We start from the raw sequence: 25,491 nt of genomic DNA on the forward strand, positions 1-25,491 counted from the left end.
ATTAATGGTAAATAATCTACCAAGGAATCTCTTATTTATTTGATTTAGATTATTTAGTAACACAAAACAAAACCAAAGTTCAATTTTTGTAATTCAATTTCCGGGGTTTGAAGTTTTCCTAACTAATACAATCAACTTGGTATTCTTAAAATATATATAAAAAATTTGTTAATCAACTTATCACTAATTGGTTTGAGGTTTGACGTTTTTAGTTATATATGTGGGTTTTAGGTTTGACCTTTTTAATCTACTTAGTATAGTTAATATATAGTTTATACATGTTCGAGAAATGAGGTTGCTAAGATCCTTCAATCAGCCAAGCAAAATAAGTTCGAATTAAATTACCTAAATTTTGTACAACCAAAAATCCAATAACATCGCCATGAGTCCCAATCTGTGATTACGGTGTGACAAATGAGTGAAATTTGGGGGACCAAGAGTAAATCCATTCACTGCTGCATAGACCAGCGTCGTCGTCGCAATTTTTTAATCAAATATTTATTATTTATAGTCATTAATTGCGATATATATGTTAATCATATTAGAAAATTTCATAGCTTTTAATGAAAGAAAGAATACACTTTTTTTTATATTTTGGGTTAATATAGTGTCCTCTAATAATTGGATTTAGACCAATATTTTTCAATTGATTCTTAAGCTGCCACGTAACCTAACTTTTTAATTAGTACAAACTTAAGATTACAACTTTTTTAATGATCCTCAATTAATATATAGGGGATTTTCCAGGATCCAAAATCTTAACAGGCAATGTCACTTATTAGTACAAACTCACAAATTGATACAATTGTTTCACTTAAATTTTTTATACAATTGTTTATATTTCAAAACTTTGATTTACCTTTTCTTTTCTCATAAATACTAAATACATATTTTGATGGATAAAATGTCAAATATATTTTTGTTTTAATTGGGATTTATTTAGCTCTCTTTACGAAAGCACAAATTTTTAACACTTTTTTATTATTATTGTTTTTTTTTCATCAACATAAACAAATTCATGAAGACTCTGCAAACCAAATCGGTAACTCTGCATCCATGTGAACAACAAAAGACGGTTGTTTCCACTCTCCACTCTCTACCTTAATTAGATTAGAAATATCATCTTAAGGCTAAATGGCTTTATTTATAACTTTTGAATTACAACATGAGCTTTGGAAACATAATTCAAATAGAAAACAACAACATTAAATGAAGCAGCGAATAGGAATGTATTTATACAAAAGAAAACATGAATTGCTTGAAATTAAGTCTTAAGTGAAAGACATCCCACCAAAACACAATAGTATCGTCTGTCCTGAAATGTTTTCCTTGGAGTACAGTATTCCATCCATGAAATTTGAAATCTTTATCTCCATCTTTTCTTATGATATGAGTAGTTGTAATCTTAGTATCATAATCAAAAACATCCATAAGAATTGCCTCGTTGTGTTGTATCAATCCTGTGACATCCTTGCTAGGAAGATAAATAAATACGTTTGCTTCTAGTAACTCTTTCGACATCGTTATCGTATTACTTAAACCTATCTCTGATTCTGTCAACGTAATGAAAATGTTCCTTTCGCTCTTTGGGTCGAACGGCGCATCTGGATATAGATCAGTACCTGCCATGAGTTAGCACACAAAGATATATGACTATTGGACTAAATGATATACAATATTTGTGTTGTAAATAATAGTGTGTTATTAAGGATTATATATAATAACAATAAGTTGTGTTGCATTGTGGATTGTAATAAAGACTTTGCATTTATTAGAAAGATATGATTTTTGTTTCCATTGATATCCTCAGATTCTTTCACTAGTAAGTGAATGTGTTATATTTTAGGCATGATAAGATTAATTGTTGGATATTTCATAATATTATAACATTCTGAATCTTTTACTATTTTTAAACTAATATTTGTTAAAGTTCTGACATATACTGATTAATATATAATAAAAATGTAGAAATTTATCTTAAGAATATCAAAGCTATTTATATATCTACACATATAATCACTAAAACTGTCAACTTTCTCCACCTTTCTTCCACGTTGGCTTCTATATGTTGAACATGTTTCCTTTATAACAGTTAGTTATTCATCTCCTAGTGAATATTTCAATAATTAATAAATAAAATTTTAATTTTTTTTCATAATTTATAAACATTATTAATGGTAAATAATCTACCAAAGAATCTCTTATTTATTTGATTTAGATTATTTAATAACACAAAAAAAAAGCCAAAGTTCAATTTTTGTAATTCAATTTCCGGGGTTTGAAGTTTTCCTAACTAATACAATCAACTTGGTATTCTTAAAATATATATAAAAAATTTGTTAATCAACTTATCACTAATTGGTTTGAGGTTTGACGTTTTTAGTTATATATGTGAGTTTTAGGTTTGACCTTTTTAATCTACTTAGTATAGTTAATATATAGTTTATACATGTTCGAGAAATGAGGTTGCTAAGATCCTTCAATCAGCCAAGCAAAATAAGTTTGAATTAAATTACCTAAATATTGTACAACCAAAAATCCAATAACATCGCCATGAGTCCCAATCTGTGATTACGGTGTGACAAATGAGTGAAATTTGAGGGACCAAGAGTAAATCCATCCACTGCTGCATAGACCAGCGTCGTCGTCGCAATTTTTTTTTATCAAATATTTATTATTTATAGTCATTAATTGCGATATATATATGTTAATCATATTAGAAAATTTCATAGCTTTTATTGAAAGAAAGAATACACTTTTTTTTATATTTTGGGTTAATATAGTGTCCTCTAATAATTGGATTTAGACCAATATTTTTCAATTGATTCTTAAACTGCCACGTAACCTAACTTTTTAAGTAGTACAAACTTAAGATTATAACTTTTTTAATGATCCTCAATTAATATATAGGGGATTTTCCAGGATCCAAAATCTTAACAGGCAATGTCACTTATTAGTACAAACTCACAAATTGATACAATTGTTTCACTTAAATTTTTTATACAATTGTTTATATTTCAAAACTTTGATTTACCTTTTCTTTTCTCATAAATACTAAATACATATTTTGATGGATAAAATGTCAAATATATTTTTGTTTTAATTGGGATTTATTTAGCTCTCTTTACGAAAGCACAAATTTTTAACACCTTTTTATTATTATTGTTTTTTTTCATCAACATAAACAAATTCATGAAGACTCCGCAAACCAAATCGGTAACTCTGCATTCATGTGAACAACAAAAGACGGTTGTTTCCACTCTCCACTCTCTACCTTAATTAGATTAGAAATATCATCTTAAGGCTAAATGGCTTTATTTATAACTTTTGAATTACAACATGAGCTTTGGAAACATAATTCAAATAGAAAACAACAACATTAAATGAAGCAGCGAATAGGAATGTATTTATACAAAAGAAAACATGAATTGCTTGAAATTAAGTCTTAAGTGAAAGACATCCCACCAAAACACAATAGTATCACCTGTCCTGAAATGTTTTCCTTGGAGTACCGTATTCCATCCATGAAATTTGAAATCTTTATCTCCATCTTTTCTTATGATATGAGTAGTTGTAATCTTAGTATCATAATCAAAAACATCCATAAGAATTGCCTCGTTGTGTTGTATCAATCCTGTGACATCCTTGCTAGGAAGATAAATAAATACATTTGCTTCTAGTAACTCTTTCGACATCGTTATCGTATTACTTAAACCTATCTCTGATTCTGTCAACGTAATGAAGATGTTCCTTTCCCTCTTTGGGTCGAACGGGGCATCTGGATATAGATCAGTACCTGCCATGAGTTAGCACACAAAGATATATGACTATTGGACTAAATGATATACAATAGTTGTGTTGTAAATAATAGTGTGTTATTAAGGATTATATATAATAACAATAAGTTGTGTTGCATTGTGGATTGTAATGAAGACTTTGCATTTATTAGAAAGATATGATTTTTGTTTCCATTGATATCCTCAGATTCTTGCACTAGTAAGTGAATGTGTTATATTTTAGGCATGATAAGATTAATTGTTGGATATTTCATAATATTATAACATTCTGAATCTTTTACTATTTTTAAACTAATATTTGTTAAAAAACTGACATATACTGATTAATATATAATAAAAATGTAGAAATTTATCTTAAGAATATCAAAGCTATTTATATATCTACACATATAATCACTAAAACTGTCAACTTTCTCCTGCTTTCTTCCACGTTGGCTTCTATATGTTGAACATGTGACCTTTATAATAGTTAGTTATTCATCTCCTAGTGAATATTTCAATAATTAATAAATAAAATTTTAATTTTTTTCATAATTTATAAACATTATTAATGGTAAATAATCTACCAAGGAATCTCTTTTTTATTTGATTTAGATTATTTAGTAACACAAAACAAAACCAAAGTTCAATTTTTGTAATTCAATTTCCGGGGTTTGAAGTTTTCCTAACTAATACAATCAACTTGGTATTCTTAAAATATATATAAAAAATTTGTTAATCAACTTATCACTAATTGGTTTGAGGTTTGACGTTTTTAGTTATATATGTGGGTTTTAGGTTTGACCTTTTTAATCTACTTTGTATAGTTAATATATAGTTTATACATGTTCGAGAAATGAGGTTGCTAAGATCCTTCAATCAGCCAAGCAAAATAAGTTCGAATTAAATTACCTAAATTTTGTACAACCAAAAATCCAATAACATCGCCATGAGTCTCAATCTGTGATTACGGTGTGACAAATGAGTGAAATTTGGGGGACCAAGAGTAAATCCATTCACTGCTGCATAGACCAGCGTCGTCGTCGCAATTTTTTTTTTATCAAATATTTATTATTTATAGTCATTAATTTTGATATATATGTTAATCATATTAGAAAATTTCATAGCTTTTATTGAAAGAAAGAATACACTTTTTTTTATATTTTGGATTAGTATAATGTCCTCTAATAATTGGATTTAGACCAATATTTTTTAATTTATTCTTAAGCTGCCACGTAACCTAACTTTTTAATTAGTACAAACTTAAGATTACAACTTTTTTAATGATCCTCAATTAATATATAGGGGATTTTTCAGGATCCAAAATCTTAACAGGCAATGTCACTTATTAGTACAAACTCACAAATTGATACAATTGTTTCACTTAAATTTTTTATACAATTGTTTATATTTCAAAACTTTAATTTACCTTTTCTTTTCTCATAAATACTAAATACATATTTTGATGGATAAAATGTCATATATATTTTTGTTTTAATTGGGATTTATTTAGCTCTCTTTACGAAAGCACAAAATTTTAACACTTTTTTATTATTATTGTTTTTTTTTCATCAACATAAACAAATTCATGAAGACTCTGCAAACCAAATCGGTAACTCTGCATCCATGTGAACAACAAAAGACTGTTGCTTCCACTCTCCACTCTCTACCTTAATTAGATTAGAAATATCATCTTAAGGCTAAATGGCTTTATTTATAACTTTTGAATTACAACATGAGCTTTGGAAACATAATTCAAATAGAAAACAACAACATTAAATGAAGCAGCGAATAGGAATGTATTTATACAAAAGAAAACATGAATTGCTTGAAATTAAGTCTTAAGTGAAAGACATCCCACCAAAACACAATAGTATCGCCTGTCCTGAAATGTTTTCCTTGGAGTACCGTATTCCATCCATGAAATTTGAAATCTTTATCTCCATCTTTTCTTATGATATGAGTAGTTGTAATCTTAGTATCATAATCAAAAACATCCATAAGAATTGCCTCGTTGTGTTGTATCAATCCTGTGACATCCTTGCTAGGAAGATAAATAAATACATTTGCTTCTAGTAACTCTTTCGACATCGTTATCGTATTACTTAAACCTATCTCTGATTCTGTCAACGTAATGAAGATGTTCCTTTCGCTCTTTGGGTCGAACGGGGCATCTGGATATAGATCAGTACCTGCCATGAGTTAGCACACAAAGATATATGACTATTGGACTAAATGATATACAATAGTTGTGTTGTAAATAATAGTGTGTTATTAAGGATTATATATAATAACAATAAGTTGTGTTGCATTGTGGATTGTAATGAAGACTTTGCATTTATTAGAAAGATATGATTTTTGTTTCCTTTGATATCCTCAGATTCTTGCACTAGTAAGTGAATGTGTTATATTTTAGGCATGATAAGATTAATTGTTGGATATTTCATAATATTATAACATTCTGAATCTTTTACTATTTTTAAACTAATATTTGTTAAAGTTCTGACATATACTGATTAATATATAATAAAAATGTAGAAATTTATCTTAAGAATATCAAAGCTATTTATATATCTACACATATAATCACTAAAACTGTCAACTTTCTCCAGCTTTCTTCCACGTTGGCTTCTATATGTTGAACATGTGCCCTTTATAACACTTAGTTATTCATCTCCTAGTGAATATTTCAATAATTAATAAATAAAATTTTAATTTTTTTTCATAATTTATAAACATTATTAATGGTAAATAATCTACCAAGGAATCTCTTATTTATTTGATTTAGATTATTTAGTAACACAAAACAAAACCAAAGTTCAATTTTTGTAATTCAATTTCCGGGGTTTGAAGTTTTCCTAACTAATACAATCAACTTGGTATTCTTAAAATATATATAAAAAATTTGTTAATCAACTTATCACTAATTGGTTTGAGGTTTGACGTTTTTAGTTATATATGTGGGTTTTAGGTTTGACCTTTTTAATCTACTTAGTATAGTTAATATATAGTTTATACATGTTCGAGAAATGAGGTTGCTAAGATCCTTCAATCAGCCAAGCAAAATAAGTTCGAATTAAATTACCTAAATTTTGTACAACCAAAAATCCAATAACATCGCCATGAGTCTCAAACTGTGATTACGGTGTGACAAATGAGTGAAATTTGGGAGACCAAGAGTAAATCCATTCACTGCTGCATAGACCAGCGTCGTCGTCGCAATTTTTTTTATCAACTATTTATTATTTATAGTCATTAATTGCGATATATATGTTAATCATATTAGAAAGTTTCATAGCTTTTATTGAAAGAAAGAATACACTTTTTTTTATATTTTGGGTTAATATAATGTCCTCTATAATTGGATGTAGACCAATATTTTTCAATTGATTCTTAAGTTGCCACGTAACCTAACTTTTTAATTAGTACAAACTTAAGATTACAACTTTTTTAATGATCCTCAATTAATATATAGGGGATTTTCCAGGATCCAAAATCTTAACAGGCAATGTCACTTATTAGTACAAACTCACAAATTGATACAATTGTTTCACTTAAATTTTTTATACAATTGTTTATATTTCAAAACTTTGATTTACCTTTTCTTTTCTCATAAATACTAAATACATATTTTGATGGATAAAATGTCAAATATATTTTTGTTTTAATTGGGATTTATTTAGCTCTCTTTACGAAAGCACAAATTTTTTAACACCTTTTTATTATTATTGTTTTTTTTCATCAACATAAACAAATTCATGAAGACTCCGCAAACCAAATCGGTAACTCTGCATTCATGTGAACAACAAAAGACGGTTGTTTCCACTCTCCACTCTCTACCTTAATTAGATTAGAAATATCATCTTAAGGCTAAATGGCTTTATTTATAACTTTTGAATTACAACATGAGCTTTGGAAACATAATTCAAATAGAAAACAACAACATTAAATGAAGCAGCGAATAGGAATGTATTTATACAAAAGAAAACATGAATTGCTTGAAATTAAGTCTTAAGTGAAAGACATCCCACCAAAACACAATAGTATCACCTGTCCTGAAATGTTTTCCTTGGAGTACCGTATTCCATCCATGAAATTTGAAATCTTTATCTCCATCTTTTCTTATGATATGAGTAGTTGTAATCTTAGTATCATAATCAAAAACATCCATAAGAATTGCCTCGTTGTGTTGTATCAATCCTGTGACATCCTTGCTAGGAAGATAAATAAATACATTTGCTTCTAGTAACTCTTTCGACATCGTTATCGTATTACTTAAACCTATCTCTGATTCTGTCAACGTAATGAAGATGTTCCTTTCGCTCTTTGGGTCGAACGGGGCATCTGGATATAGATCAGTACCTGCCATGAGTTAGCACACAAAGATATATGACTATTGGACTAAATGATATACAATAGTTGTGTTGTAAATAATAGTGTGTTATTAAGGATTATATATAATAACAATAAGTTGTGTTGCATTGTGGATTGTAATGAAGACTTTGCATTTATTAGAAAGATATGATTTTTGTTTCCTTTGATATCCTCAGATTCTTGCACTAGTAAGTGAATGTGTTATATTTTAGGCATGATAAGATTAATTGTTGGATATTTCATAATATTAGAACATTCTGAATCTTTTACTATTTTTAAACTAATATTTGTTAAAGTTCTGACATATACTGATTAATATATAATAAAAATGTAGAAATTTATCTTAAGAATATCAAAGCTATTTATATATCTACACATATAATCACTAAAACTGTCAACTTTCTCCAGCTTTCTTCCACGTTGGCTTCTATATGTTGAACATGTGCCCTTTATAACACTTAGTTATTCATCTCCTAGTGAATATTTCAATAATTAATAAATAAAATTTTAATTTTTTTTCATAATTTATAAACATTATTAATGGTAAATAATCTACCAAGGAATCTCTTATTTATTTGATTTAGATTATTTAGTAACACAAAACAAAACCAAAGTTCAATTTTTGTAATTCAATTTCCGGGGTTTGAAGTTTTCCTAACTAATACAATCAACTTGGTATTCTTAAAATATATATAAAAAATTTGTTAATCAACTTATCACTAATTGGTTTGAGGTTTGACGTTTTTAGTTATATATGTGGGTTTTAGGTTTGACCTTTTTAATCTACTTAGTATAGTTAATATATAGTTTATACATGTTCGAGAAATGAGGTTGCTAAGATCCTTCAATCAGCCAAGCAAAATAAGTTCGAATTAAATTACCTAAATTTTGTACAACCAAAAATCCAATAACATCGCCATGAGTCTCAAACTGTGATTACGGTGTGACAAATGAGTGAAATTTGGGAGACCAAGAGTAAATCCATTCACTGCTGCATAGACCAGCGTCGTTGTCGCAATTTTTTTTATCAACTATTTATTATTTATAGTCATTAATTGCGATATATATGTTAATCATATTAGAAAGTTTCATAGCTTTTATTGAAAGAAAGAATACACTTTTTTTTATATTTTGGGTTAATATAATGTCCTCTAGTAATTGGATGTAGACCAATATTTTTCAATTGATTCTTAAGTTGCCACGTAACCTAACTTTTTAATTAGTACAAACTTAAGATTACAACTTTTTTAATGATCCTCAATTAATATATAGGGGATTTTCCAGGATCCAAAATCTTAACAGGCAATGTCACTTATTAGTACAAACTCACAAATTGATACAATTGTTTCACTTAAATTTTTTATACAATTGTTTATATTTCAAAACTTTGATTTACCTTTTCTTTTCTCATAAATACTAAATACATATTTTGATGGATAAAATGTCAAATATATTTTTGTTTTAATTGGGATTTATTTAGCTCTCTTTACGAAAGCACAAATTTTTTAACACCTTTTTATTATTATTGTTTTTTTTCATCAACATAAACAAATTCATGAAGACTCCGCAAACCAAATCGGTAACTCTGCATTCATGTGAACAACAAAAGACGGTTGTTTCCACTCTCCACTCTCTACCTTAATTAGATTAGAAATATCATCTTAAGGCTAAATGGCTTTATTTATAACTTTTGAATTACAACATGAGCTTTGGAAACATAATTCAAATAGAAAACAACAACATTAAATGAAGCAGCGAATAGGAATGTATTTATACAAAAGAAAACATGAATTGCTTGAAATTAAGTCTTAAGTGAAAGACATCCCACCAAAACACAATAGTATCACCTGTCCTGAAATGTTTTCCTTGGAGTACCGTATTCCATCCATGAAATTTGAAATCTTTATCTCCATCTTTTCTTATGATATGAGTAGTTGTAATCTTAGTATCATAATCAAAAACATCCATAAGAATTGCCTCGTTGTGTTGTATCAATCCTGTGACATCCTTGCTAGGAAGATAAATAAATACATTTGCTTCTAGTAACTCTTTCGACATCGTTATCGTATTACTTAAACCTATCTCTGATTCTGTCAACGTAATGAAGATGTTCCTTTCGCTCTTTGGGTCGAACGGGGCATCTGGATATAGATCAGTACCTGCCATGAGTTAGCACACAAAGATATATGACTATTGGACTAAATGATATACAATAGTTGTGTTGTAAATAATAGTGTGTTATTAAGGATTATATATAATAACAATAAGTTGTGTTGCATTGTGGATTGTAATGAAGACTTTGCATTTATTAGAAAGATATGATTTTTGTTTCCTTTGATATCCTCAGATTCTTGCACTAGTAAGTGAATGTGTTATATTTTAGGCATGATAAGATTAATTGTTGGATATTTCATAATATTAGAACATTCTGAATCTTTTACTATTTTTAAACTAATATTTGTTAAAGTTCTGACATATACTGATTAATATATAATAAAAATGTAGAAATTTATCTTAAGAATATCAAAGCTATTTATATATCTACACATATAATCACTAAAACTGTCAACTTTCTCCAGCTTTCTTCCACGTTGGCTTCTATATGTTGAACATGTGCCCTTTATAACACTTAGTTATTCATCTCCTAGTGAATATTTCAATAATTAATAAATAAAATTTTAATTTTTTTTCATAATTTATAAACATTATTAATGGTAAATAATCTACCAAGGAATCTCTTATTTATTTGATTTAGATTATTTAGTAACACAAAACAAAACCAAAGTTCAATTTTTGTAATTCAATTTCCGGGGTTTGAAGTTTTCCTAACTAATACAATCAACTTGGTATTCTTAAAATATATATAAAAAATTTGTTAATCAACTTATCACTAATTGGTTTGAGGTTTGACGTTTTTAGTTATATATGTGGGTTTTAGGTTTGACCTTTTTAATCTACTTAGTATAGTTAATATATAGTTTATACATGTTCGAGAAATGAGGTTGCTAAGATCCTTCAATCAGCCAAGCAAAATAAGTTCGAATTAAATTACCTAAATTTTGTACAACCAAAAATCCAATAACATCGCCATGAGTCTCAAACTGTGATTACGGTGTGACAAATGAGTGAAATTTGGGAGACCAAGAGTAAATCCATTCACTGCTGCATAGACCAGCGTCGTTGTCGCAATTTTTTTTATCAACTATTTATTATTTATAGTCATTAATTGCGATATATATGTTAATCATATTAGAAAGTTTCATAGCTTTTATTGAAAGAAAGAATACACTTTTTTTTTATATTTTGGGTTAATATAATGTCCTCTAGTAATTGGATGTAGACCAATATTTTTCAATTGATTCTTAAGTTGCCACGTAACCTAACTTTTTAATTAGTACAAACTTAAGATTACAACTTTTTTAATGATCCTCAATTAATATATAGGGGATTTTCCAGGATCCAAAATCTTAACAGGCAATGTCACTTATTAGTACAAACTCACAAATTGATACAATTGTTTCACTTAAATTTTTTATACAATTGTTTATATTTCAAAACTTTGATTTACCTTTTCTTTTCTCATAAATACTAAATACATATTTTGATGGATAAAATGTCAAATATATTTTTGTTTTAATTGGGATTTATTTAGCTCTCTTTACGAAAGCACAAATTTTTTAACACCTTTTTATTATTATTGTTTTTTTTCATCAACATAAACAAATTCATGAAGACTCCGCAAACCAAATCGGTAACTCTGCATTCATGTGAACAACAAAAGACGGTTGTTTCCACTCTCCACTCTCTACCTTAATTAGATTAGAAATATCATCTTAAGGCTAAATGGCTTTATTTATAACTTTTGAATTACAACATGAGCTTTGGAAACATAATTCAAATAGAAAACAACAACATTAAATGAAGCAGCGAATAGGAATGTATTTATACAAAAGAAAACATGAATTGCTTGAAATTAAGTCTTAAGTGAAAGACATCCCACCAAAACACAATAGTATCACCTGTCCTGAAATGTTTTCCTTGGAGTACCGTATTCCATCCATGAAATTTGAAATCTTTATCTCCATCTTTTCTTATGATATGAGTAGTTGTAATCTTAGTATCATAATCAAAAACATCCATAAGAATTGCCTCGTTGTGTTGTATCAATCCTGTGACATCCTTGCTAGGAAGATAAATAAATACATTTGCTTCTAGTAACTCTTTCGACATCGTTATCGTATTACTTAAACCTATCTCTGATTCTGTCAACGTAATGAAGATGTTCCTTTCGCTCTTTGGGTCGAACGGGGCATCTGGATATAGATCAGTACCTGCCATGAGTTAGCACACAAAGATATATGACTATTGGACTAAATGATATACAATAGTTGTGTTGTAAATAATAGTGTGTTATTAAGGATTATATATAATAACAATAAGTTGTGTTGCATTGTGGATTGTAATGAAGACTTTGCATTTATTAGAAAGATATGATTTTTGTTTCCTTTGATATCCTCAGATTCTTGCACTAGTAAGTGAATGTGTTATATTTTAGGCATGATAAGATTAATTGTTGGATATTTCATAATATTAGAACATTCTGAATCTTTTACTATTTTTAAACTAATATTTGTTAAAGTTCTGACATATACTGATTAATATATAATAAAAATGTAGAAATTTATCTTAAGAATATCAAAGCTATTTATATATCTACACATATAATCACTAAAACTGTCAACTTTCTCCAGCTTTCTTCCACGTTGGCTTCTATATGTTGAACATGTGCCCTTTATAACACTTAGTTATTCATCTCCTAGTGAATATTTCAATAATTAATAAATAAAATTTTAATTTTTTTTCATAATTTATAAACATTATTAATGGTAAATAATCTACCAAGGAATCTCTTATTTATTTGATTTAGATTATTTAGTAACACAAAACAAAACCAAAGTTCAATTTTTGTAATTCAATTTCCGGGGTTTGAAGTTTTCCTAACTAATACAATCAACTTGGTATTCTTAAAATATATATAAAAAATTTGTTAATCAACTTATCACTAATTGGTTTGAGGTTTGACGTTTTTAGTTATATATGTGGGTTTTAGGTTTGACCTTTTTAATCTACTTAGTATAGTTAATATATAGTTTATACATGTTCGAGAAATGAGGTTGCTAAGATCCTTCAATCAGCCAAGCAAAATAAGTTCGAATTAAATTACCTAAATTTTGTACAACCAAAAATCCAATAACATCGCCATGAGTCTCAAACTGTGATTACGGTGTGACAAATGAGTGAAATTTGGGAGACCAAGAGTAAATCCATTCACTGCTGCATAGACCAGCGTCGTTGTCGCAATTTTTTTTATCAACTATTTATTATTTATAGTCATTAATTGCGATATATATGTTAATCATATTAGAAAGTTTCATAGCTTTTATTGAAAGAAAGAATACACTTTTTTTTATATTTTGGGTTAATATAATGTCCTCTAGTAATTGGATGTAGACCAATATTTTTCAATTGATTCTTAAGTTGCCACGTAACCTAACTTTTTAATTAGTACAAACTTAAGATTACAACTTTTTTAATGATCCTCAATTAATATATAGGGGATTTTCCAGGATCCAAAATCTTAACAGGCAATGTCACTTATTAGTACAAACTCACAAATTGATACAATTGTTTCACTTAAATTTTTTATACAATTGTTTATATTTCAAAACTTTGATTTACCTTTTCTTTTCTCATAAATACTAAATACATATTTTGATGGATAAAATGTCAAATATATTTTTGTTTTAATTGGGATTTATTTAGCTCTCTTTACGAAAGCACACATTTTTTAACACCTTTTTATTATTATTGTTTTTTTTCATCAACATAAACAAATTCATGAAGACTCCGCAAACCAAATCGGTAACTCTGCATTCATGTGAACAACAAAAGACGGTTGTTTCCACTCTCCACTCTCTACCTTAATTAGATTAGAAATATCATCTTAAGGCTAAATGGCTTTATTTATAACTTTTGAATTACAACATGAGCTTTGGAAACATAATTCAAATAGAAAACAACAACATTAAATGAAGCAGCGAATAGGAATGTATTTATACAAAAGAAAACATGAATTGCTTGAAATTAAGTCTTAAGTGAAAGACATCCCACCAAAACACAATAGTATCACCTGTCCTGAAATGTTTTCCTTGGAGTACCGTATTCCATCCATGAAATTTGAAATCTTTATCTCCATCTTTTCTTATGATATGAGTAGTTGTAATCTTAGTATCATAATCAAAAACATCCATAAGAATTGCCTCGTTGTGTTGTATCAATCCTGTGACATCCTTGCTAGGAAGATAAATAAATACATTTGCTTCTAGTAACTCTTTCGACATCGTTATCGTATTACTTAAACCTATCTCTGATTCTGTCAACGTAATGAAGATGTTCCTTTCGCTCTTTGGGTCGAACGGGGCATCTGGATATAGATCAGTACCTGCCATGAGTTAGCACACAAAGATATATGACTATTGGACTAAATGATATACAATAGTTGTGTTGTAAATAATAGTGTGTTATTAAGGATTATATATAATAACAATAAGTTGTGTTGCATTGTGGATTGTAATGAAGACTTTGCATTTATTAGAAAGATATGATTTTTGTTTCCTTTGATATCCTCAGATTCTTGCACTAGTAAGTGAATGTGTTATATTTTAGGCATGATAAGATTAATTGTTGGATATTTCATAATATTAGAACATTCTGAATCTTTTACTATTTTTAAACTAATATTTGTTAAAGTTCTGACATATACTGATTAATATATAATAAAAATGTAGAAATTTATCTTAAGAATATCAAAGCTATTTATATATCTACACATATAATCACTAAAACTGTCAACTTTCTCCAGCTTTCTTCCACGTTGGCTTCTATATGTTGAACATGTGCCCTTTATAACACTTAGTTATTCATCTCCTAGTGAATATTTCAATAATTAATAAATAAAATTTTAATTTTTTTTCATAATTTATAAACATTATTAATGGTAAATAATCTACCAAGGAATCTCTTATTTATTTGATTTAGATTATTTAGTAACACAAAACAAAACCAAAGTTCAATTTTTGTAATTCAATTTCCGGGGTTTGAAGTTTTCCTAACTAATACAATCAACTTGGTATTCTTAAAATATATATAAAAAATTTGTTAATCAACTTATCACTAATTGGTTTGAGGTTTGACGTTTTTAGTTATATATGTGGGTTTTAGGTTTGACCTTTTTAATATACTTAGTATAGTTAATATATAGTTTATACATGTTCGAGAAATGAGGTTGCTAAGATCCTTCAATCAGCCAAGTAAAATAAGTTCGAATTAAATTACCTAAATTTTGTACAACCAAAAATCCAATAACATCGCCATGAGTCTCAATCTGTGACTATGGTGTGACAAATGAGTGAAATTTGGGGGACCAGCGTCGTCGTAAATCCATTCACTGCTGCATAGACTCTTGGTTGTATATATTTGTAATACTGAAGAAAGTTTACTCCAAAGTTTTAAACGAGTGTATTCAGTTTGTAAAATATATATAAACTATCATTGATGTAGATATAAATGAGAAATTAGACTTATAGCCTTCAAACACACTATTTAAAATTGGGATATGATTCACAGTCTGTATGGACTAGGTTACACCATTTTAAATAGCGTGTTTGAAGTCTATACCAACAGAAAAAAAAAAAGCCATGCGTCTAGGGTATATTTCAGAGAGGCACACAAGGTGTGTGGTGTCATCGCACCATAAAAAAATTGTAGATCTGTGGTGATAATGTTCTATGAATATTGCAGGTGTTTGTAGATAGCAATGTTATGTTGCTGTCGGTTGATAGTCAATGCATGTGAGCTTGACACATGTCATACTCATACTGTAGTACAGACGAGAACAACGACTTAGGGTCACCGGTGGACAAGCCAGGACGTGGCTCCTGAGCTGAATAATCATTTTGAATATTTTATTTAAGATGAGAAAAGACTTCCTTATTCTTATAAGAAAAAAAAAAGAGATTGTTTGGAGATCCTAGAATTAGGGTTTAGCAATCAGTGTGCGCCTAAGGTATATTTTAAAGAGGCACACAAGGTGTGTGGTGTCATCCCATGTTTGTAGTCAATGCATGTGGGTTTGATACGTATCTCATAACTTATCCATTTAGAAAAAAATGGTAGGCATCGAAGTGTTGGATATCATAGCAATTGTAATCTCGTGGATTTGCTTCAGGGCTACGCTCAACAGATCTCCTTCTCTCCCGAGCTCTATCTCTCTCATCCTCCCTATCGTCGCGCCTCGATGACAGGTGGTGATCTGAATCGCGACGCTTTGAATCTCCATTGCGATGGCGGCGTCCGGCTTCGCGTTCCGGCGAACGATCCGCACTCGAATCACGATCGCGATAGTCCCTGGTGCTCCTGTATCTCTCCTTATCCATGGCGATTTAGGGTTTCTTCCTCACACCCCTTCTAGTCTTTTATTATAACCGAAACCCCCACAACCGGAATAAACCCGCGAGTCGTGTAAAAGCAGAAATCGATAAGACTCTGGAATCGATTCAAGTATCAATCTGTCGCTGACCACTACTCAAGCTTGCAATATGGGCCCAAACCCATTTCTAATTCCTCTTTGAAGTTATCGTTGTATGGGCCTATTTGGGCTTTAAAATCGTTTTTTTTCTCTTTGTTAGAAAATGAAGCTATTTACGCTCGAAATCGAAATGGTACATGATAATCTCATTTTTGATGTAAGAAAAAAACATGTAGTCATGTATGGATATTTTTCTTTGTCAACGTCACTTTTGTTTGCACATTTCATGGATTGGATATCTTGAAAATATCTTACGAATTATGACATGTGCCTTTATTTAGCACATATACATCACTCTTTTGTCACGAACGGCCCTACAGAGAAGATGATAGTTATCTCCTCCTTGAATATTGTATTTTTGTTGGACCAGTCACCGATATGTATAGGAATATATGATTATGTATGCTATAGTTATGTTGAAGATTGAAATGTTTGTAAAGAGGAAAAAGATGATTCAACACATTACTACTAGTCATGTGTATTTTTCTATCAACACATAAGTAAGTCATGTGGATTTTATCAAGTCCCTTTTATTAAGATCCAAAACCCGAACCAATAAAGAAAAAAAAATCCGAACAAAACCAATTTAACACTGAAACCCAAACAAACTTAAAACTGATAGGGATCAACCCAAATTCGAACTGAACTTATGCCGATTTTTAAATGATTCAAAACTTCACTAACCAAAAGATCGATCTGGATTCTATAGAAGTCGATTTAAACCCAATACTTATTCTAGGTTGTGTGATTTGAGTAAATGTAACGCATGCTCCACGCCTCCCCGCGTTCAAAAAGTACTTGCCATTTATGGAAAAAGTTAAGTCTAACGGAAACTGCTTTGATCTAAATTTCCGTTTATAACTTGAAAGATTATAAATAAGATATTTAAACAATATAATAAGAAATATATCTATTATTAAAAAAGAAGTACCAACATAAATTGTCCCTTAGTTTTCAAAGTTATTTACATTTAAATGCCACTGAAGTAATAAATTTACTTATTTTTTAACATTTTTGTCTTCTATAGTTTAATTAATGCATTTTCCTAAAATAAATTATAACAAATTATTTTTATTTATTTAAAAAATATTTCTTATAATCTGGGTAAACAATAAATTATACTTAATAATGTCAAAAATATAACAAGATTTTATTATTACCGGGTGGTTATTTTTTATTTTGGTATATTAACTACGTCTAAAAAACATAAAAGTGTTATAAAAATACATAATATAAACCACAAAATTTAAATAATAAATTGAATTATTTAATCGTATAAATCAAATATAAAAATAAATAACCATTTTATTTTACATTAAAATTTTGATCTATAAAAAATATATTTGCACGAACACACGAGTTATATTTTAAAAATAGGATTGTAACAGTTGACGGATCAAAAAATAAAATAAAATTATTCATTATAAATTCTAAAATGATTGTGTTTAGAAAAATATTAAATAATTATTTAATATATATAATTTAAAAACATATATTACCATTTATATAAGATAAATATTTTTTTTTTCGGATGTACGGATCAAGCTCTAGGTAGATCTTTAACAAAAAACCCATAGATAGGATCTATATCAGCAACAGTAGCTCAAGTAAGCCTCACTGTCTAATAATGGCGATTCCCTCTGAACACCGTTAGATCATCTGAACATCTATCGATCTGAATCCATATATCGCAACACAGAGGAATACTTCTCAAAGCCCTACACAGCGTTTACTTTTCTTCTTGTCTTCTTCACTCCAAAGATTTGCAGATAAGTCTGACAAAGTCCCTTCAAAAATGAAAAACGTGAGAAATGGAGCTGTCACGTTCTCCATCTGATCACCATTCCCCACCGCCCAATAAAGTTTCCAACTTTCTTTTTTAAATTCCAGATTTTTGAGCAGCGGGTCTCCATTCCAAAGGAGGATGAGTAGCTCCGAGAGAGTCCCCTGCGATTTCTGCGGCGAGCGAACCGCGGTTCTGTTCTGTAGAGCCGACACAGCGAAGCTATGTTTGTCTTGTGACCACCACGTGCACAAGGCGAATCTCCTCTCTAGGAAGCACGTGCGGTCTCGGATCTGTGATAACTGCGGCAACGAGCCGGTCTCTGTACGTTGCTTCACCGACGACCTCGTATTGTGTCAGGAGTGCGATTGGGATGTGCACGGAAGCTGTTCTCATGTCCGCTCCGCCGTTGAAGGATTCTCCGGTTGTCCGTCGGCGTTGGAGCTTGCTGCGTTATTGGGAGTTGATCTGGAAGGGAGGAAACAAGAGAAGGAAATGTCGTTGATGATGATGATGACGATGGAGAGTTTTGGGATGGAGTTAGATTCATGGAGTTTTGGATCCAACGTGTTACAAGAACTGATCGTACCTGTAACCGATCATACGACGACGTTTAAGAAGCGTAGCTCTAGCTGTTGGAGGTTTAAGCAAGTGTTGTGCAAACAACTTGAGGAGTTGCTCAAGGGTGAAGACAATGATGGGGACGGAGGAGGAGGAGAAGCAAAGGAGGGGATTATGGTTCCGGTGATGCCTGAGAGATTGGGATGGGCAAGAGATGCAGATGATTCAGAGTTTATACACCAGCCTCCAACGACGACGTCGTTTTCATCTTTGATTAGTGGTTGCCAGAGTACTACTCAGGTTTGTGTAATCTTTCTCTCTTTTTGATTAGTTTAGGTTTCTCAAGATTGCAGTCACTCTGTGAACTTGCAGATATGGGATTTTAACTTGGGACAGTCGAGAGAACCAGAGGACACTATCCGCACGGAAGCTGCTGCATGTGTGACAAAAGATGTTGCATCATTCAAAGTCAACAGTATTGTTAAGCTCTTGAATGATGCTTGTTCCACTAAGGCAAAACGTGTTAAAGAGATTTTCCAGGTAAGCATTTTAGCTTCAGCTGACCTCATACGTTGTTAGGTCAGATTTATATACCAATGTCAACATTTTGGATTTGTAGGATAACTTTGTGTTAGGCAACTTAACCATACAAACATGTCTAATGCTGATTAGGATTCTTTTGCAGGATGGCTACAAGCGATCAACTTCAGGCCAAGTACCAGCAACGTCTGAGAACAACAATAATCTTCCAATTACCTTTGGTTCCAACACCTCCAATGAGTTATGTTTCACAGAAAACACCGGTGGAACTAGTTGTAATAAGGCCACGAGAGTAGTGGCAATAAAGGCTGATCTGGAGAAACTGGCTCAGAACAGAGGCAATGCAATGCAGCGTTACAAGGAAAAGAGGAAAAATCGGAGGTACATGCTCTGCTTTTTTACTTTTTTTTTTCTCTTCTAAACTATAAGAATCTAACAACATATCTTGGATCTTGGTTGCTAACAGATATGACAAGACTATAAGGTATGAATCGAGGAAAGCAAGAGCTGATACAAGGTTGCGTGTCAAAGGCAGGTTTGTGAAAGCTACTGAAGCTCCTTATCCTTAAAGAAATATCTTCACAATAGGTTTCCTATTAGCTTACACAGTTAGGAGTGTTGTCTTCTACTTTCTCTGCCTCGGATATGTATATAGCTCGGTCTCGTTTCATGTGGCCACACCCTTTTATGTACCTTGGAAACTTATCTTGTAAAAAGAGGATTGTGTCTTAGGCTTGTAAAAGAAAATGATTTGTTGATTGTTTTCTTGTCAATTCACACCATTTGAATTCTCACGTGCGCTATATCATATGACTTGTAAGTTTTGGTTGTGACACTGACAATCTGTGTTGTGGAATAATTTGTGTTCGAATACTGAATTCTCAATCAAGTGCTGAATGACATGGATGAGTCTTATGTTGGCTCCATGTTTAATTTGATGGGAACTTCTAAAAATTGAGTCTGGTCACTTTTGATGACATGCTAGAACTAGAACATCAGGGAATAATATTGTTTGCTAATCTCGTGCAGTTCACGCAAAGTGACTTGTATCATAAAATTAAATCAAATTAACATATCCTAAAAAGGAAAAAGTCAATTTTTGCACGCACATCACGTCTCATAAAATTAATTAAAGGGCAATTGTCAATAATAGCACCTTTGAAGTTTATGTCTTAAAAATAGCATTAGAAGGAGAAAGTCACAAAAATGACATTCATTAAAGGGTAAAATATCCCTAATACCTTTGGTTTAAAATTAAATAAACAAACAAAAATAAATAAAAATAAATAAAATAAAAATTAAAAAAATGAAAAAAAGAATTTTTTTTTATAGTTTCAGATTATATGTTTTCAGATTCGAAATTTTTATAAATTTTTTTTTAATTTTTTTTTTTAATTTTTTTTTTTCAAATTTTCTTTTTATAATTTAAAAATACTTTTTGAAACTGTTTTTAAATTTTTTATTTTTTATTTTAGTATTTTTTTTTTTATAAAATTTTAAACTCTAATTCCAAAACCCCACCCCTTAACTCTAAACCCTAAGGTTTGGATTAATTAACCCAAGGGGTATAAGTGTATATTTACCTCTTTAATGAAACCTATTTTTGTGACTTTGAGCCTTGAGTACTACTTTGGGAACATAAACTTGGTTTAGTGCTATTCTAGTTTTTTTCTATTAATTAAATCAAATTAAGATATCCTAAAAAGGAAAAACAAAAAGAGGCGGCACAAAATCCACCACTGACCACTTACATAGACCCTAGCAGACCAAAGAATTCTTGGGCAACACGCAACGCATTACAGGAGTCGCACCTTCAAAACCCTATCCTCGTCTGTGAATCAGACATTGCAGCATCGTCTAACAGAGGCTCTTGATCGGAAAGCACAAATCAATCCGGTGCTATAACAGTGGCGGCAACATGGGAATAAGATCAACCCTTCTCAGGTGAGAGTCATCATCAAAAAGCTTCGTGATCCCGACCAATCTCTCCAAACCCTTCAGGTTTCATTTACTATCCTCTCTGAACATATTCGTCGATTGATGTCATATGGTGATGTTATTATTAGGCGTCAGAGTGGATGCGTAAAGGAAGGATCTGCGGTCCAACTCCAGAAGACTTTGAGAAGATGAGAGAGGTAGGTCTCCGCATGAAAGCTTCACCGTTCAACTCGATGCTCTCTCTTCGTGAGATGGAAGAGAACAACGTGGCTCCCGATAGCCTCATGGTGAACGAAGTCTTGAAGATATATGCGGCAGAGTCAAAGGTAGAGTCTATGGCAAGGTTTATGAGAATGTGGAGTGGAGAAGAAGGGATCAAGCTAGAAAGAGAGACCATGGCTGCAATGGCAAATGCTTACGCTAAAGCCGGATCAACAAAGAAAGCGATAGAGATGTATGGTGGTGTGGCAGCAGGGCCGTCCCATAATTTTGAGTGGCCTAAAGCAAAAAAAACTTTTTGTGGCCTCTTATACAAATACCAACAATAAATAGTAACAAGCAACCCATACAAAAGTATATAGAATCATCGAATGGTAAAAAATTAAAACTATGTTGGGAAAAAGGAAGATAGAACTACAATATGCTCAGTTACAAAAAAAAAACTACGATCTTCTAACTCAAATTAAACTATTAAACCATCTGACCTAAACTAATACTCAGTGACATGTGGCCTTAATGTTTTGTTTATATTTTGTGGCCTAAAGCAGATGCTTTAGTTGCTTTATAGCAGGGACGGGCCTGTGTGGCAGAGAGTAAAGGAGAAGTGCACCGTCTTTGGGAAGACGAGTGTAAGAAGAAAGAAAAGTTGGAGGCTGATGAATATCGAAATGTTATTAGTTCTTTGTTGAAGCTGGACGATGTAGAAGGAGCCGAGAAGGTATATGGAGAGTGGGAACCGGATGGACCGAAGCTGGACTTGAGCATACCTGGTTTGCTGATTTCTCGGTTTTGTGCAGAAAGAAACGAATTGAGAGTTGGGGAGTTGATGAGTTCGATTGGAAAGAAGAGAAATGGGATGCACTTAAGGATGGTAAGGGCTTTTATATATAGTCAGGGTCGTGGGATATGTTGCTATTGGTGTATTCATCTTATGTGCCGTGCTCGGACGATACCTAGCAAAATTATGGCTGTGGATTTTATTGTTTTGGTCCACAGTTTACTAAATTTCCCAAAAGAAGATTATATGCTTTGTTTTTGTCGTGTTATCTTTCAGTATTCTCCATTAAATTATATTAACATAAATTTTATACGTGTTGCTTATTGGAATTTGAACAATGTAACAAGGTTCTTCTTAAATCCAAAATTTACAAGGATTAGAAATATAAGTTGTATAACTAGATATTAACCCGCAAATCCGTCGGATATATTTATATTTTTAAATTAACTTATTATAAAGAAATATATTTAATATCAATTTTAGTGTATATAATTTTTATTTGTTGAAATTTGTTTGATGATATTGTACAAATCATATATTAATGAAGTATTTTTGTTTATTTATTTAAAATGCAACATCAATATTAATAGTTTAATTTTAAACATTAGTTTTATATGAATTAATGAAAAAAATTATTAGATTCTTTGTTTAGAAATTTTTATTCTCGAAATGTTTTTATGTGAATAAATTAATTTTTTTTTTATATTTTAAAATATTATTTATTTAATATATTATATTTCAGTTTACTGTTTTTATTTTTACTAAAATATCAAACATAAAATGTTACAACCAATAAAATATTATTTATTTTGTTTTATCTAAAAATTTAATTTGATAATTTAAAAAGAATTAAGCTATAATATTTAATTTCAAAATTAGTTACTGAAATATATAAAATATGATCTATATTAAATATGATAAACAGTCGAATGATAATTACCTAATGACAATATTTTATCTTTTCTTAGAAATGTTATTGTTTAGATGCATATTTTTTTGTTAGAAGAATATTATATATGAGTAATTTTAGGATGTTTAGTTAAATTTCTAATGAATGGTCTAACATAGACTTGTGTATGGTAGATAAAAAATATGACTCTATTTTAATAGAGTAGATGCGGATTATAACTTGGAATTATCGAGGCGATAGTTGGATAAAAAATTATTTATGGTAAATATGGTATAAACATAAACCAAATTTCTTGTCAGAACTAATCTTTCAGTCTCTAGCTTCTGTTTAGAAGAAAGTAATGTTTATTGTCGATATCAATGTTAAGATAGTGTATAAGCACTCGAGCTGTTTGTATTGAGCAGGGGAATATTTAAAGGTGATGGAAAGTACAAGTGCAAAGGTAAAATGAAAAATATACAAAAGAACAGACTATCTTGTTTAGAACAGTTCTAATGGGGATATCCTTAAAAGAGTATATCATCTATATTACAGCCTAGGCTGTTATGAGCCAAGGCTACATAATCACTCTTAACAGCTGCTTGTGATGAAAACAGAAGAACTAATGCAGTATAGGCTGTTCTGTGCCAAGGCTACATAATCACTCTTAACAGCTGCTTGTGAAGAAGACAGAAGAATAAGAAACTTTGTCAAGTTGCTTTGACAAAAAAAGGACAGAAGAAAGAAGGTATGTCAAGTTGCTTAGAATCATACACGTTTGTTAAAGCAAGAGCTTCGGGTAACTCAGGATTGAAAAGGATTAGTAATGCATCAAATGCATTGGTTACTTGAACTTCTCCTATAAAACATAAGCATGAGATAAGAAGAAAAACATTAAATAAGTACGTTATTTTAATTAACATTAAATCCAAAGCTTTCGGTTATGGTTGTTCAAACCTTTGTAAAACTCAATTTTCGCAAACCAGATCAAGCACACCATATTAGGATCTTTTGTTTGTTGGAGATGATCGTCAAGCTGTTCAGCATACTTTCCCCACAAACAACAGGCAATGCTTTGACCACTGAAATAATTAGTCATTCAGTCCATAAGCAATCACATATTATATAAAGAGTGTATATATCAATTTGTTATATTAACTCACCTGCTGTCCAGTAAGCGGAATTCAACTTTCTTCTTATCCTTGCCAGAAACTTGGACAGTTTGAATGTCACGAAGACTGGTCACTTGACCAATGACATCTGAAAAAATAACATGCTAAACAAAATTAACTTTATCACCTTAAATAATACAACAAATTATGATTGATACACTAACCAATTAGAAAATGAGTTTTGAGGGTTCCATTTCCAATCTCTTCAAAACCGGCAAAACTGAAGAACTTATCATCACACACAAGGGAACTTTTTGATATTTTCGTGTCCTCAATGATGGACATCTTGTATGTATGGTTCGTTGTACGATACTGTCCCGTTGCATTAGACAACGAAAATACATCTATCATATGCCATTCACCAAGACCCAGGTCACGTTGCGTACGTTGAATGTAAGTTCTCTTGCACGTATAGTGGATTTTATCACCCTGAAACAAAAAATAGATGATAATCTTAGTACATAGATGAATATGATTACAAAAAAACAAATAACCACAAATCATCTCACAGTCTCATCAGCGAAGATCAACTCAAGACTATCTCCTCCATATATGGTTTTCTGTCTCCACGAATGAACCAACTTAACTTGAATGTGCCACCCTTGTTTGTATGGCTTGATGGCCTTAAGCAAAGAAACACTCTTATTAGTTGACATGGCTGCAGAAAATTGAAGGTGCTGTCGAAGTATGATTCTTAGCGTAGTTATTTATAGATGGTTAAATAGTTAGGGTATTGTAGAGAGTATATTCTGTGAAATCTTAAACTAATAGACACTAAATAGTACCATTTTATGTATTAGTTGTTATAGAAAAT

General features: G+C 30.5%; 4 protein-coding genes across 4 annotated transcripts; 2 read left to right on the top strand and 2 right to left on the bottom strand.

Moving 5' to 3' along the window:
- Positions 1–489: 489 nt before the first annotated feature.
- Positions 490–17,909, bottom strand: LOC103870123 (putative B3 domain-containing protein At4g12617). Its single transcript, XM_033279871.1, has 2 exons — positions 16,915–17,909; positions 490–16,867 (listed from the first exon to the last, which is right to left on the bottom strand). The coding sequence occupies exon 2, from the start codon at positions 1,627–1,629 to the stop codon at positions 1,234–1,236; it is 396 nt and encodes a 131-aa protein (XP_033135762.1). The 5' UTR covers positions 1,630–16,867; positions 16,915–17,909; the 3' UTR covers positions 490–1,233.
- A 443-nt stretch (positions 17,910–18,352) lies between these two features.
- Positions 18,353–20,554, top strand: LOC103849436 (zinc finger protein CONSTANS-LIKE 15). Its single transcript, XM_009126200.3, has 4 exons — positions 18,353–19,441; positions 19,514–19,681; positions 19,827–20,062; positions 20,148–20,554. Exons 1-4 carry the CDS (start codon positions 18,722–18,724, stop codon positions 20,248–20,250), a joined length of 1,227 nt encoding a protein of 408 aa, XP_009124448.1. The 5' UTR covers positions 18,353–18,721; the 3' UTR covers positions 20,251–20,554.
- A 662-nt stretch (positions 20,555–21,216) lies between these two features.
- Positions 21,217–22,192, top strand: LOC117128196 (putative pentatricopeptide repeat-containing protein At1g28020). Its single transcript, XM_033280064.1, has one exon. It carries the CDS (start codon positions 21,760–21,762, stop codon positions 22,165–22,167), a length of 408 nt encoding a protein of 135 aa, XP_033135955.1. The 5' UTR covers positions 21,217–21,759; the 3' UTR covers positions 22,168–22,192.
- A 2,023-nt stretch (positions 22,193–24,215) lies between these two features.
- LOC103849437 (replication protein A 70 kDa DNA-binding subunit-like) lies at positions 24,216–25,333 on the bottom strand. The gene is made up of 5 exons (XM_009126201.3): positions 25,187–25,333; positions 24,842–25,106; positions 24,669–24,765; positions 24,463–24,587; positions 24,216–24,364 (listed from the first exon to the last, which is right to left on the bottom strand). The coding sequence occupies exons 1-5, from the start codon at positions 25,331–25,333 to the stop codon at positions 24,216–24,218; spliced, it is 783 nt and encodes a 260-aa protein (XP_009124449.2).
- Between the last annotated feature and the right edge of the window lie 158 nt (positions 25,334–25,491).

The sequence above is a fragment of the Brassica rapa genome, chromosome A09 (genome assembly GCF_000309985.2).
Source record: "Brassica rapa cultivar Chiifu-401-42 chromosome A09, CAAS_Brap_v3.01, whole genome shotgun sequence".
NCBI classification, from domain to species: domain Eukaryota; kingdom Viridiplantae; phylum Streptophyta; class Magnoliopsida; order Brassicales; family Brassicaceae; genus Brassica; species Brassica rapa.

What these genes read in the sequence shown, in the direction of transcription:
- LOC103870123 (XM_033279871.1), bottom strand. Translation starts at nt 1,629, where the DNA reads ATGGCAGGTACTGATCTATATCCAGATGCGCCGTTCGACCCAAAGAGC.
- LOC103849436 (XM_009126200.3), top strand. Translation starts at nt 18,722, where the DNA reads ATGAGTAGCTCCGAGAGAGTCCCCTGCGATTTCTGCGGCGAGCGAACC. An exon ending in GTTGCCAGAGTACTACTCAG is followed by an intron (nt 19,442 to 19,513) that starts GTTTGTGTAATC and finishes GTGAACTTGCAG; the next exon opens with ATATGGGATTTTAACTTGGG. An exon ending in GTGTTAAAGAGATTTTCCAG is followed by an intron (nt 19,682 to 19,826) that starts GTAAGCATTTTA and finishes ATTCTTTTGCAG; the next exon opens with GATGGCTACAAGCGATCAAC.
- LOC117128196 (XM_033280064.1), top strand. Translation starts at nt 21,760, where the DNA reads ATGCGTAAAGGAAGGATCTGCGGTCCAACTCCAGAAGACTTTGAGAAG.
- LOC103849437 (XM_009126201.3), bottom strand. Translation starts at nt 25,333, where the DNA reads ATGTCAACTAATAAGAGTGTTTCTTTGCTTAAGGCCATCAAGCCATAC. An exon ending in TGATCTTCGCTGATGAGACT is followed by an intron (nt 25,107 to 25,186) that starts GTGAGATGATTT and finishes TTTTTGTTTCAG; the next exon opens with GGTGATAAAATCCACTATAC. An exon ending in GAAAATTGAGTTTTACAAAG is followed by an intron (nt 24,365 to 24,462) that starts GTTTGAACAACC and finishes TATGTTTTATAG; the next exon opens with GAGAAGTTCAAGTAACCAAT.